The sequence below is a fragment of the Halichoeres trimaculatus genome, unplaced genomic scaffold (genome assembly GCF_033239565.1).
Source record: "Halichoeres trimaculatus isolate MK-OKI-2021-1 unplaced genomic scaffold, fHalTri1.1 fHalTri1_scaffold_17, whole genome shotgun sequence".
Taxonomy (NCBI): domain Eukaryota; kingdom Metazoa; phylum Chordata; class Actinopteri; order Labriformes; family Labridae; genus Halichoeres; species Halichoeres trimaculatus.
Window position 1 is genome coordinate 19,382,479 of NW_027437195.1, and position 12,458 is coordinate 19,394,936.

At 39.7% G+C, this 12,458-nt stretch overlaps 2 protein-coding genes across 3 annotated transcripts in view; one reads left to right on the forward strand and one right to left on the reverse strand.

Moving 5' to 3' along the window:
• The first annotated feature begins 292 nt into the window (after positions 1 to 292).
• Positions 293 to 5,310, forward strand: commd8 (COMM domain containing 8). Its single transcript, XM_074691788.1, has 5 exons — positions 293 to 468; positions 1,816 to 1,971; positions 2,226 to 2,381; positions 2,999 to 3,154; positions 5,157 to 5,310. The coding sequence occupies exons 1-5, from the start codon at positions 424 to 426 to the stop codon at positions 5,175 to 5,177; spliced, it is 534 nt and encodes a 177-aa protein (XP_074547889.1). The 5' UTR covers positions 293 to 423; the 3' UTR covers positions 5,178 to 5,310.
• A 1,682-nt stretch (positions 5,311 to 6,992) lies between these two features.
• Positions 6,993 to 12,458, reverse strand: part of gabrb1 (gamma-aminobutyric acid type A receptor subunit beta1) — a 59,181-nt gene continuing 53,715 nt past the window's right edge. For both annotated transcript variants that reach the window (XM_074692764.1, XM_074692763.1), the window contains one exon: positions 6,993 to 11,991. In XM_074692764.1, coding sequence (XP_074548865.1) covers positions 11,650 to 11,991 — 342 coding nt within the window. In that variant the 3' untranslated portion in view covers positions 6,993 to 11,649. The remainder of the gene's footprint in view (positions 11,992 to 12,458) is intronic.

The window sequence follows — 12,458 nt, forward strand, 5'->3', positions numbered from 1 at the left end:
AATAAGACGTGTCTCAGTTGGAACAACTAGGCTTTGATATTGCATTCGGTAACTTATTAAATCACCGTAAACGCTTTGCGAAAAATAATTTAATATGTCTAAATTACAAAATAAAAACAGATCGCTGCCTGTTGTCTTCGAGTCGATGGTGAAGGTCAGAGAAATTTTAGAGATCTTGGAATGGAGTTCCGGTTTTCTACATTAAACTCACTCAAGTGAAAGTTGATACTGTCCTTCATCGCAAAACAAAGTAACCTGTAGCCACTAGATAACATAGTGGATTAAACCCATATACTAGCATTGACAGGCCGTACAAATAAGTGGTTTGATGTGATGAAGTTGATTTTTCCAGATCATGTGAACGCAGCTTAGTCAACCACGTGACGGGTGTCAGCTGATCGTCAGGCGGAAGCAAATGAAAACATGGTGGATTCACTGTGCAGGTTACCTGTCGGAGACTGCCTTAAGGTAAGTCACACAGAGGCTCTGCAGAAACGGGGACGGTCAATTAGTGTTTTCAGTGAGTGTTACAGAAAGGTCACATACAGAGATCGACAACTTAATCTGAAACACGTCTTACTTCTTACTCAGAGATCCCGTAGATCGTACAGTCGAACATCCAATATTTTACAGTTTCTCATAGTAACAAAGAACGTAAAGGGAACGTTAGCCTATGGTTTTCAAAGGATAGTTAGAATCAAACCAAGATCTTACGTTTAAAGAACGCCCCCTTGGTTACACTGAAACCTACCAAAACCTAACGTTCCCCAAACATTAAAGGAACCATCCAACCGAAACCTTGTCCTGTGGTTGCACTGCTACTTTCACACAACATTAGGTTGGTTAGTCCGGGTTTTTTATTTTTGTTGGTCTGAGAACGATGAGTCACTGTGCTGTCAAAGTGTAATAAGCCTAAAGAGTGGGTTTAGAAACTAGAGGATGGATAAACATTTCCTTCTTCATCATCACATATCTGAAATTATAATCTGCACATTGCCATGAACGCTTTCCTAGTGTGGACCAACGTTTACTTTTTAGTTTTTGATTTTATTTCTATTTAGCTTTAATTTTCAATTTTAAATGCACTATATAAAAACTTGCTGACGGTGTATACACCATCCTTTCTTTTATTCTTCTTCTGCACACCTTGACATGACCTGCTATAAACGTTACACTGTTAACTTCTTTACTTTCATGTGTATACTTCTAGTTCACTTCACAAATTTTACAAATAAAACTAAAACAAACAAACAAACAAATGAAAACCTCGATATGTGTCATTTTGGAAATAATCAAAAAGAAACTAGTATCATTCCTGTTTAAGTCCCCCTTTTGTAAATATAAAAGGCTTTTTGCAATAACACATCTAGATAGCTTACTTTTTTGTTTCACGTTTATTTATCTGATTTTTGTGGTTTTAACCCTGCCCTGGCATTTCTCTTTTTTCTCTCTTGTATTTATCTTGATGCGTGAATTTACATTAATAAGCTGTATGCATTTTGTCATTACATAAAAACGATCTGTATTAAATATGAAAACATTCCAATTAACATAAAAAAGCATCAATGCTGGTTGCTGGTGAAATTCAGAACTGTAAAAATTAAAAAAAAAAAAATCAAAGAAATCTACAGCACAAAAATGTACTAGGAGTAAGAAATTAGTTAAATGCACATTTGCAGGTAAAACCACAATATAAGCAGTTCATTTCCACATCTATTTAGCCTTAGCAAACGGTTGTTAAATGGATCTCTGCATGAAGGGAGGGGAGGATTTAGATAAATGAATCTAAATCTTACAGTGTAATCTGCTTTGTAGCTGTGCCACAGGGTGGTGGATGGGCTCTGTGGTCGGGAGCCTCCATCCAGAAAGGACTTCAGCTCCACCTGGAGCCTGGAGGAGTGGCTGGACCTCCTGAACTCCCTCACAGCCTTCTTCCGTGTGGCAGTGGGGAGCAACAGCTCAGATGAAGAGGCAAGAAAACCCAACAGTTCAAGCTTAGGCTGTAAATGCTCTTGTATTGTTTTACTGTAGGATCACTGTATACTGTATTTAGACTTTTACTTTGTAAATTAAAGGCTTTGTGACAGCTCATTCATTTGTTTCTTCAGAAGGCCTGGGCTCTGTGCCAAGGCAGATTTCTTTTTCTACTTCATGCAGTAATCACAGACCATCAGCAGTGTCAGCAGCAGTGAATACATTTTCTGTTCCTCTCTGTCTGTGCACAGGTGCTGGCCGGGCTGTCGAGTATGAGCAGCAGCAGTCATGCAGACACTTTACTGAGTGTACTGAGAGCCCGACGAGAAGAGATCCTTCGCGCTTTGCTGGACAGAACCAACTCCATCTCCTCAGCCACGCTGCAAGACTTTGACTGGCAGCTGAAGGTGGCACAGAGGATTTATTTCCACATCCATCTTTAAAAACCTTTTGTTAAGACAATGGCTAAAAGGAAACGTTTACTTATAAAGATGTCTGACAATTAGTGCTGCATCTTGCAAGAATTAAAAGCTGATGAGTGTTTTTTTTTTAACAATCTAGAGGTAATCTAGTCTCAAGAAATAAAAGTACTACTGTAGAATTATTTACAAAGTGCAAGATAAAGGCCTCAAAAACTGTTTAGACCCAGACCTGAATAGCTGTCTTCACACAGGAGAGGATCTAGATTTGACAAGCGAGAATCCAAGCTTTTTTTAAAATTTATCCTCAAAAAGGAAAATAAAAAAAATCAAACAAACAATAAAGGAAGAGTTTTAAATAAACAACAAATCTGCTTTTTTCCCTGAATTAACAAGGTATTAGTGCTTCAGAATTTAAGTAGATATTCTCACCCTTACAGCTTGTGCTGCATTGCCAGGCTCAATGGATTTTAGGTCTGCTATCTCAGAAGCTTGATTCTGGGGAAACAAAGCCATGTTCAAAGCTACTACTCTCAGAATGAAGCACTTCTTCATGGCTGTTGTGTCTAAATAAACTCTTTGTGCTTTCTGTCTCCTCTCTGCAGTTAGCCCTGTCCAGTGATAAGATCTCATCTCTGCACACTCCTCTGCTCAGCCTCAGTCTGGATGTAAGAGAGAACACAGGCCTGCGCTCTGTGACCATGGAGATGAACAGAGACGAGCTGAACACACTCATCACTTCACTAGAGGCTGCTAATAAGGTGTGTGATGTAGACACCTCAGGTGATATGTCTTCAATTTCAAACCTGTGTAAGATAAACTTTAAGGATTCCTGTCAGTTAACATGCAGCTTCAGAGTTGGATTAAGATGAGATGAAGTGCTGAGTTCACTTGTGCGGTTTTGAAGCAGACGCTCTTCACTCTTATGTTAGTGTTTGTTATGTTTCCTCTTACCGGTCTTCTCTACTCAAATAACCTGGAGCACACAGCAGAAGCCTTATTGGCTAATACAGCTGTCAATAATGATGTCACACACCCTCTTTAGCATCAGACAATGAATTCAAACCAAAAATGTCAGAAAAATGAACTCTAACTTTAGTTAGAATGGTAAAAACTACAGTTAAAGTAACCAGGTTTAACAAATGTTCGTTGGACCTGTATTTTGAAAACCATAGTTTGACGCATCCCATCTGTTAACATAGAGGGGGCAGGCTTAATACTGCAGTAAGCCACCAGGGGGAGCCCTTTAAATCTGGGCTCTACCTTTAAGGGGTTACTCCTTTCACAGAGACAGAACTATATGGGTGAATCCCAAAGCATCAAACTGCAGTCTCCTCTCTCCCATGGCAAGGGAAGTGCTTTCTAAACCGCCATATTGAGTGGTGTCCCAAAGCATTAACTGTGAGGAGAAAGGAGAAAGGAGAGAGGATACTGATTCCACTGATAGACACGCCCCCATATTATCCCTCACTGAGTGGATGCTGCAGAGACTTCTATAAAACTTCACATCACCAGGGTTTGATGACAGCAAAAAGAGGGAGCTGGAAACAGTCACTGAGGATAGTTTGAGGATAGAGGATAGAGGATAGAAGTGAGGATGAAACTTTTGGCCTTTGGGGTTTACAATCTATGGGTAGGAAACAAGAGTACTAACAGCGAAATATAAACCCCTCTCTTTTTTAAAAACTCTGATTAGATGCAATCAACTATAAATGTTTAATTAATCATGATGAAAGTAGCTAACCATAAATTATATTGAGTGGGTTTTGAAACTTACAATTGAACAATATGACTTAATAATATGTAATTACAGCAGAATATATTTAGACTATAGGAGCATGGAAATGCTCCCCTTGCTCCCCACAGTTATGAAGAACAAACACTAGACGGTGCTGTTGTCACAGTCTAGAGTTTGGGTCTTGCATTCTTGAGACATGCAGGGTTTGTGATTCCATTAGTTTAAAGTTATGAAACAGTTATGTCTATTCAGCCCCATATTGTATCCTCATACATTAACACACACAAGTTAATTTAAGTCAAAATGCACACAGTTTTCAGCTCTTATATTAATTTATAGCACATGTGAACTTTTATATTCTTAACCTTTTCTAGAGCCAATGATTAAAGACCTGAAGTTCATAGGATCAGAAATGAAATGATTGTACAAGAAACAGTCAAATATATGGCTGATATTGATCCTTCCTGTGATTTACTGACAAAAGAAAACCTTTCTATAGTTCCTTTAACACTCTCTTTATGTTGTAATATTTTTCCCACTAGAGGGTAGAAGTCAAAAATGTTCCCAACACCGAAAATGTGGAAACAGAATATCACCTTATTGAAAAACTTGAAAGCTGTGCAGTGTAATTTCATCTGTGTAGAAAACACTGTATTAAAAATCGTATGTTTCAAATTCTGATTTTAAAATCAGAACCGTTTTAACAGCCTCCACCTCTACCTGTACTTTTTTTTTTTTTTTTAGAGCATTTAATATCCTAAAAAATCATGCCTGGGGTTTGGCAGTTCTAGGTGAACCCACAAAGTATAGCTTTAAACAGTTGAAGAGCTAATTTTAGCTAGCTCATTGACACCTTTAGAGTAAAATAACAAAACACAATAAAACTGTCTGTGTTTAAACTGATGGATCAGACAGGACACAGATCTCTTTGAGGGTGAAAATAAAGACTTTCTAAATGAACCGTGTTCATCCTCCCTCTGTTAGTCAGCGAGCTGCTCGTGACTGTGTGTATTTGTTTCTTTCAGGTGGTGCTGCAGTTGAAATGAGGGACAGACTGCTGATCCCATTTCATCTCCAGGAAGTCAACGATTTAATTTGTCTGAACACTTTCACTCTTTTTTATGTTCTTTTGTGTTATGAACATGTCAAAATAAAAGCCATTTTCTTTATTATGTTTGCCTTTGCTCAAAAAAGCATCCTTTGTTTTTCTTTCTTTTTTTATAGATGGTAGAATGTACATGAATTGTTGCGGGGGATGCAGAAAGAAAAACTACTCACCTTGAAAATGACAGAACCATGTGTGCTAAACACGATCCAGCAGACTGCTTTTAAAGTGTCACCTGAGTCAAACGTGAGGTTAGGGTATCCATTGTGTCTTAATTTTCTTCAACTTTATTCTGAATGTGGGGAACATTTCTGTTACATACTCAGTGAAACATCTGCTTGGTGACGTATGCTTTGATGCACCTGTATTAACCAGGTAACTAAAGCTGTCACTATGAGTATGCTTTAAAGTCATGATATGTAGAAGTAGTTACAGGAAGAAATGTGGTCTTAAAGTACTCTGGGAGTAGTGACTCTGAGCATATATAAGAAAAAACAGAAAAAGAAAAAGAGTCTGTACTTACCAATCCACTGCACTTGCCAGGGTACGCTGGTCATTACTGACCAGATTGGCAGCTGATTTGAGACAGTGAGTCCTTACACTTCTACGACAGGTAAAATCTGTTTCTGTTGTAAGACTGACCTGAGGCAGTCATAAAGAAAAGAAATACATGTGGAATGGGAAAGGAGGCTGAGAGTTCCCAGCATGCTCCGAGCCAGTCCAGGTGTGACGTTTGTATCCCGACAGCAGCCTTCCAGTCGATTAGACAGCCAGCTGAATGATTAATAATGTGAACAAGCACAACTGCCGACAGACAGAGTGGAGCTAAATGTGCTAATGGCATCAGTCTTCACTCCAGAGCTTCACATTAATCATGGGAATGAGCACTGCTGCTGTCAGCGGCATACATGCTAACTGGACTAATGGCATCTCTTCCACACTTCCTCTGCAGACCTTCAGTCTCTGTAGAGACCTCAGCCCTCCTAAGTCTACAGTATTCAGCTGGGTCGAAGACATGAAGAATCAGTGAATGGAGATGTTACAGTTCCTCTTGTGAAAGATGCGGTGTGTTTTTCTTGATCGCACTCATGAGATACAGTATTTAAAGACTTAACCCACATTTATCATACCCAGACAGCAGATATTTTACTTTGACGTCACACTTAGAAAATGAAGCCTGGAGACTTCATGCAAACACAGCAGCCTCTGGTGGTTTGAGAAACTCACAGCAGCTTTTCTGCAGTCTGTGGTGAAGGCTGTATGCAGAGGCTGGATTTCTTGATTTCTCTACACCACAGGATTCCTTTTTCTCTTCAGCTGTCCTGTCTATTAAAAGAAAATTGAAACAAGTTTTGAGGACTTTATCAGTGATCTTAAAATGTTTTCACTTTTATAATTTCGCCTGTTCATAATCCACTGTTAAGAATGAGATCATCAGCGTTCAAGTTGGTCATTTCCAAATACAACCAATATCCGTGAACCACTTCAACTGCTTCCAAAACAAGTGCACAGCTTATAAAGAGTCACCTCTTTACCCCAGGAGGTGATGGTGCTCATTTAAAATGAGGACTTCATCCCTGAAAAGCATGACCATTGCTGACACCAAACACATAGTCCTCTGATCTCCGAGTTTACGTCTCTTCATCCCACCAAAATCCTCAACAATCCTCTTCTGCGTGTGTACATTTTGGTGTTTCTAAAAGCAACACCAAAAACAGCGTAGCACACTTCTTCAAAGAAACTGGCAAAAAGAGACTTTTTAATGTTGTTGGTAGAGATGTCAGCAATTTTATTTAAACTCTAAATTCTTTGAAGTCTCTATAATTTGACACAAAGAATTCATATTTTGTGTTTCCTCCTTTCACACGCATCCATAGGCTCCCCCACACGCACACATACATACACAGACATCCATACAACCAGTCCTGCACAGTGTCTCATGTTGGCCTGTAAGCAAGCAGAAAGACACACACATGCAAACTCACCCACTCTCCATTCCACTTGAGAGCACATATAGAGCATGAGAGAAAAATTGTACAGTAATTTTACACAATAAGAGTCCAGCACATGTCCCCCCCCTTCACAGCCGGTGGGCAAACTGGTTGTTTAGGGCTTCCATTAGTTCACCCGTTCACAGAAATCATGAGTCCATCTGCTCCGGGTCATTTATTGTGAAGAAAGCCGAGTGGTTTTGTTGGTTCGTCCGCCCTTTCTGCGCTCGCTCCAGAAACAGCATCACTTACATCATGGAGACCTTGCAGGAGATTATTTTCAGCATTGAATTCAAAAGATTGTCATCATAATGCTGGAATGTCTTACTACAATCTACGCTTAGATAATGGAACTGTACTGTAGAGCCTCAGAAAAGATCGTAAAGAGTCCACATCTGTCTCTGCTTCTCCTTAATCTAAAAAAAGTACAAGATGATTTGTTCTCAATTCTACTCTCTAGATAGAAGTTAAGTTTAACCCTGTGAAAATATTGAGATTCTTGGTAAAAGGCACAATATTCAGCCATGAGGAGAGAGGACACTGCTACTATTGTGTGTCCTGTAGAAGCCTATCTTGTTTTCCTGTTTTGTTTTGAAGCCCTGATAAGACAAGCAGGTCGCTTTTGTCCTCACTTTAGAGTTGCAGTTATCATACATTTAAAGTCTGACCCAAACCGAGGAATCTTTATCATGAAGTATCCTGTTTTTTCTTCTTATGTCTTGAACTTTTGGCACTACTTCTTTTAAGTGTTATATTTCAAATAAACAGGGAACTGGCTAAATGTTTCCAAATGTTTACGTTTAGCTGAATTTGAACAATCACTTTTCCTTTTATACCCACAAATAATCAATTCAGTGTGTTTCTAAGCAATCTTGAGCCACTTGGGTTGGTTTGCTGCAATAAATGACATTTAGAACAGCAGCGCTGAGTGTGCATCATGTGGGGAGTCATGTTATAAAGTTAAAAAGACCAACAGAGCCTAGTTGTGGACGCTGTTGGGATGATAGATGGATTATACAACACAATCATTCCTCCTTGGATTCTGGGGTACGAGCCTCTCACATCAAATCAAGCAGAAAGAAAATCGAGCTTAAAACACAAACTACAGGTTCCTTTGAAAAGCTAAAGCTCTGCAGGTAGGTTACAGAACTTACAGTGGCAAATGGGCAATTCTTGTGCTCTACCTTCAAAACTCACTGGGATACCAGCTCCACCATCTCTTTACAGAACAGATTTATGTGGATGTGGAGAATGTGTACTACAGGTCAAGTCAAAAGAATGATAAGTGATACGTGTAAATAAACTAGGGATTCACCAAGCTGAACCAGGTGTCGGCCAAATTTCAGTTTGGTTTACGAAGCTAGTAAGTCTCAGTCTCATCCACATATTAAAGAAAACAGAAAACTAAATTGTTACTGATATTTGATCAGATCAGATTTCACAATACCAAAGCCCAGGTATCAGGCCTAAAAAAATTGGACCAATGTATCCCTAAAATATTTAATTTGAAGTCCAAACCTCTCTCACAGCAGACGTCATTTTAAGACGACTGGATGTTTTTGATTTGTTTCTGAGGGATGGAACACTACCTCACCAGACAGATGAATATCAGTTCACCTATAGGATGATCTGTTGATAAATTCACTTTTTAAACAGCAGGGGGCACTTTATGCTTTTGACCTCTCTTATTTGGCATCCTCACGTCTCTTTTGTCTGTGGCTGAGAAGTGTACAGATCACGGACTGCATATTGTGTTCCTTATGTCACCCATTTGTTTAAAATTCAGAGTTGATGGGGGCCATATTGTAAATGTAGAACTGAACCCAGTCTTGTTTGAGTTGGGGTGACGTTAGAAGGCAGGGCTTAAGTCTCTTTTAAGCCTGCACATTTTTTTTAACCAGGCTGTTGATATGCTAATTTATTTTTTTTGGCATGGAGTGTGATTGGTTTCTGGTGTTTCTGCAGCAAGCCTCAAGTGGACGCTGAAGGAACTGCATTTTTGAGCACTTCCTTTTGGGCTTCTTGTTTTTAAGACCAGAGGTTGCTGCTCGGTACAGAAATGGCAGCACCAGGTAAATATTCCGCAGCTGAGTATGCACAACCATTTTTTCTTCACACAGACGTCACCTTGGAGACCTGACAGAGGATACAGGTGTTTTGGAAGAAATTTTGATTTCAAATAACCCACTAATTCAGAGACAGTCAGCATTTTTTAAATTAATACACAGTACCACTGATTCAAAAGTGCTTTACAGAATGTAGCTAGCAGTAGCAAAGCTGGCTTCAGCTCTAGGTCAACATCCTCACGTCTGTATTGGCTCATTATGTCTCTGGTGGAGAGTTTGTGTACCATTTTATCATAACACAGCCAACATACAACTTCATCTCCATTTACTAGATCAATATACTGACAAACCATGGCAAGATGCTGTCTGTGCTTGATTACATCCAGGTCGTAGATATTTTTCAGCATTATGGTAGCAGTTATTGATTGGAGCTACAGATCTGGTTGTTGGGTGCTGTGCTGCAGCTTGGACAAAACAAGTTATTTTGATGCAAACTGCCAAATGTGACAATGATTAATAAATCAGTTGACTTAATACACAGATCCCTGGTTATGACAGTGTGAGAACTCAAATCTCTTTAGAGGACGCTGACACAACCCACATTTTTTAGCTGTTTACATTTACTCTAAGAGCTGGTAGTGCCCTTTCAGAACAAAAGCATGTTTGTTTTCAGCGCAAAGTACAGTTATGTTGCCTGAAAGCCGAGTTAAAATTGGAAATACAAGCATCCCATCAGATTCTTGATGTCACATAGGCTGTGGAGAAGCGTTACATCCCCATTATTTGGTATTACCGATCGACCACATTAGCCACGTTTGGAGGTGTAGGCCTGCTTATTGAACTGTCTGATATGAAGAGGTGGGAGGGAAAATGATTTGGTGAGGGGAATAGAAAAACTAGATGTTGATGAGGTGAGGGTTGGGCAGCTCGGAGTACTTAAAAGTTGAAGGTTATGGAAAATTCATAGACAGGGATGATGATAAATATGACATTATTTGCAGCTCTATGAACACAGACTGACGTTTGGTGTATGAATATTACACTTGCTTCTTGGCCGTTCTTTCTGTGGACTAAGCTTTGAACATGAACCACAAGGAAGGGGGCATCATTTTTCTTTTCTTTTGACAAGCTGGCTACTTTTTACTCTTTGTGCTCTGCTAAATGTTCGTATCCACACTTCAAGTCCTCAACACAAGTTTGAACTCTGGTACAACTGTGAACTGGTCCTTAGCCCTGACTCTTTTAGCCTTGGAAAGAGCCTGAGGAGCTCACAGGTAATCCTGTAAAAAATAAAAGTTCTTCTTATCTCATTTCTGCCCTTAACTTGTGCCACAAATTAAGATGGATGAAGCTCAGAGCAGTGTGCAGGATGATTTCAAGTGTCACTCTGCAGCACCGGCAGCGTGTTTTATCAGGGCTCGTAACCGTGGTTGTGATTTTAGATGTGTGGTGACATCATCGGTCAGTCTTTACCTGATTTCTTTTCAAGAGTTTTCACATTTTACATTGTCCCAGATGTGAGGATGTCATAGGTATAAATTTGACTACACTCTGTTTTTGAGAAATAAGTGTGGAGTTCCAATTAACATGGGCCCTGTAGTAGCCTTAAATGCAATGATTGTTCGAAAGCATACAGTATAATGAATATAATACAGAGTGGCCCAGAGAGCCATGCAAAGCTTTTCTTCTTTTTTTTTTTTTCTCTTTACGGAAACAAAAAGAAACCCGAGTTTGGTTTTCAGTGCAAAAGGATTTCAGCACTTTGATACATACCCAAGCTAAATCCAAATAAAGACTGCTCCTCAAAGTTCAACCAAATGCTTATGCTGATTGGCTGAATGAGCTTTAATCACGAGAACTCTTAAAAACTGTTTTTGTCATCTACTTGTTTTGTTTTGGGCTTTGTTGTCTCTTTTTTTCCTATAAGCAAATAAAATCTGTGTTTCATTCACATGCAAAAAGTGAGATAACAGAAGGTAAGGTAAAGAAATAGACCATATCAAAGATCATTGCCAGTAAAGTTGGAGTCACCAAAGTCTTTTTGGCAAGTTTGGACATAGCTGTGAACCTTTACTGTGTCTTAAAATCCATATTATATTTTATCTATATCTATTTTGTGTGGACGAGTACAGCAAAAGTGATTTTTAATAAATTATACCTCTGTATGTATTATATATATTTTATATATATATTCAATTGTATTTACATTGAAAAGATATCCAGTTCTACTCATTCCAAAACCGGATTTATACAAATGGACTGAATGCTCCGCTAGTTTCATCCCTGTACAAGACCTAGGTAGCTTTTCAAACCCATCATAAGCAGTGGTGCTGCCACACAGGCTTGCTGAGGCCCTCTAGTGGACGTAGTAGAGCCAGTAGACTAGGTTGAAGAAGGTGAAAGCAATTGGAAAAACAACACGGGACCACTTGTCTATGGCGTTGACATCTGTGAGGTCCGGGATCTTGACTTTGAGCTGCGAGGCCCTCCTTCGCAATCTGCCCTTCTTGTGGCCCATCGGTCGGTCGATGGCCGGCCGGCCGTACAGGTCTCGACTAGTCATGGGCTTACGATACTGTATGCTGGCACTGTCGTACGAAAACATGGTGGCCCGAGGGTCGTTGAGGGCACCCATCATATCTGCTCCACCCATCTCGCTGGTGAGGTTGGTCAGAAGGATGTTTCCATGAGCATCAACCTGGGGAGGGAGGAAATAATCATAGTATCGTTCATCTTCCATTCATTTAAACGTGCTGTGAGGAGGATCTGTTCTAACTGAGCTATAGCGCCACCTTTCGGCCTAGAATTTCACAAATATAGCGCTGTTGTTTGAAACGTGACAACAAGCGAACGTTGTAAGTTTGTAGCGTATTTTAATAGCCGGCTATATGTAGCCCTACTGGCAGCCTGGTGTTCTAAGATGTGTCGGTAATGTGTCATCTATGTGAATGCTGGTTAGATGAGTTGATGTCTTAAGCTAGGGTTGTACTTCTCCAATGACCGACGACATCTCTGCATCAATCTGCAAGACTCCTCCAAAACACACAAGGGCAGTGCGGTCTGCATGATTGTTAGATTGCTTGTTTCCTGTCCTGCAGTATTTTCTTCTTGTTTTTTTTCTCTGAGATTTAACAGTAGTTTTGTGTTAACAAGAAACATGATCCT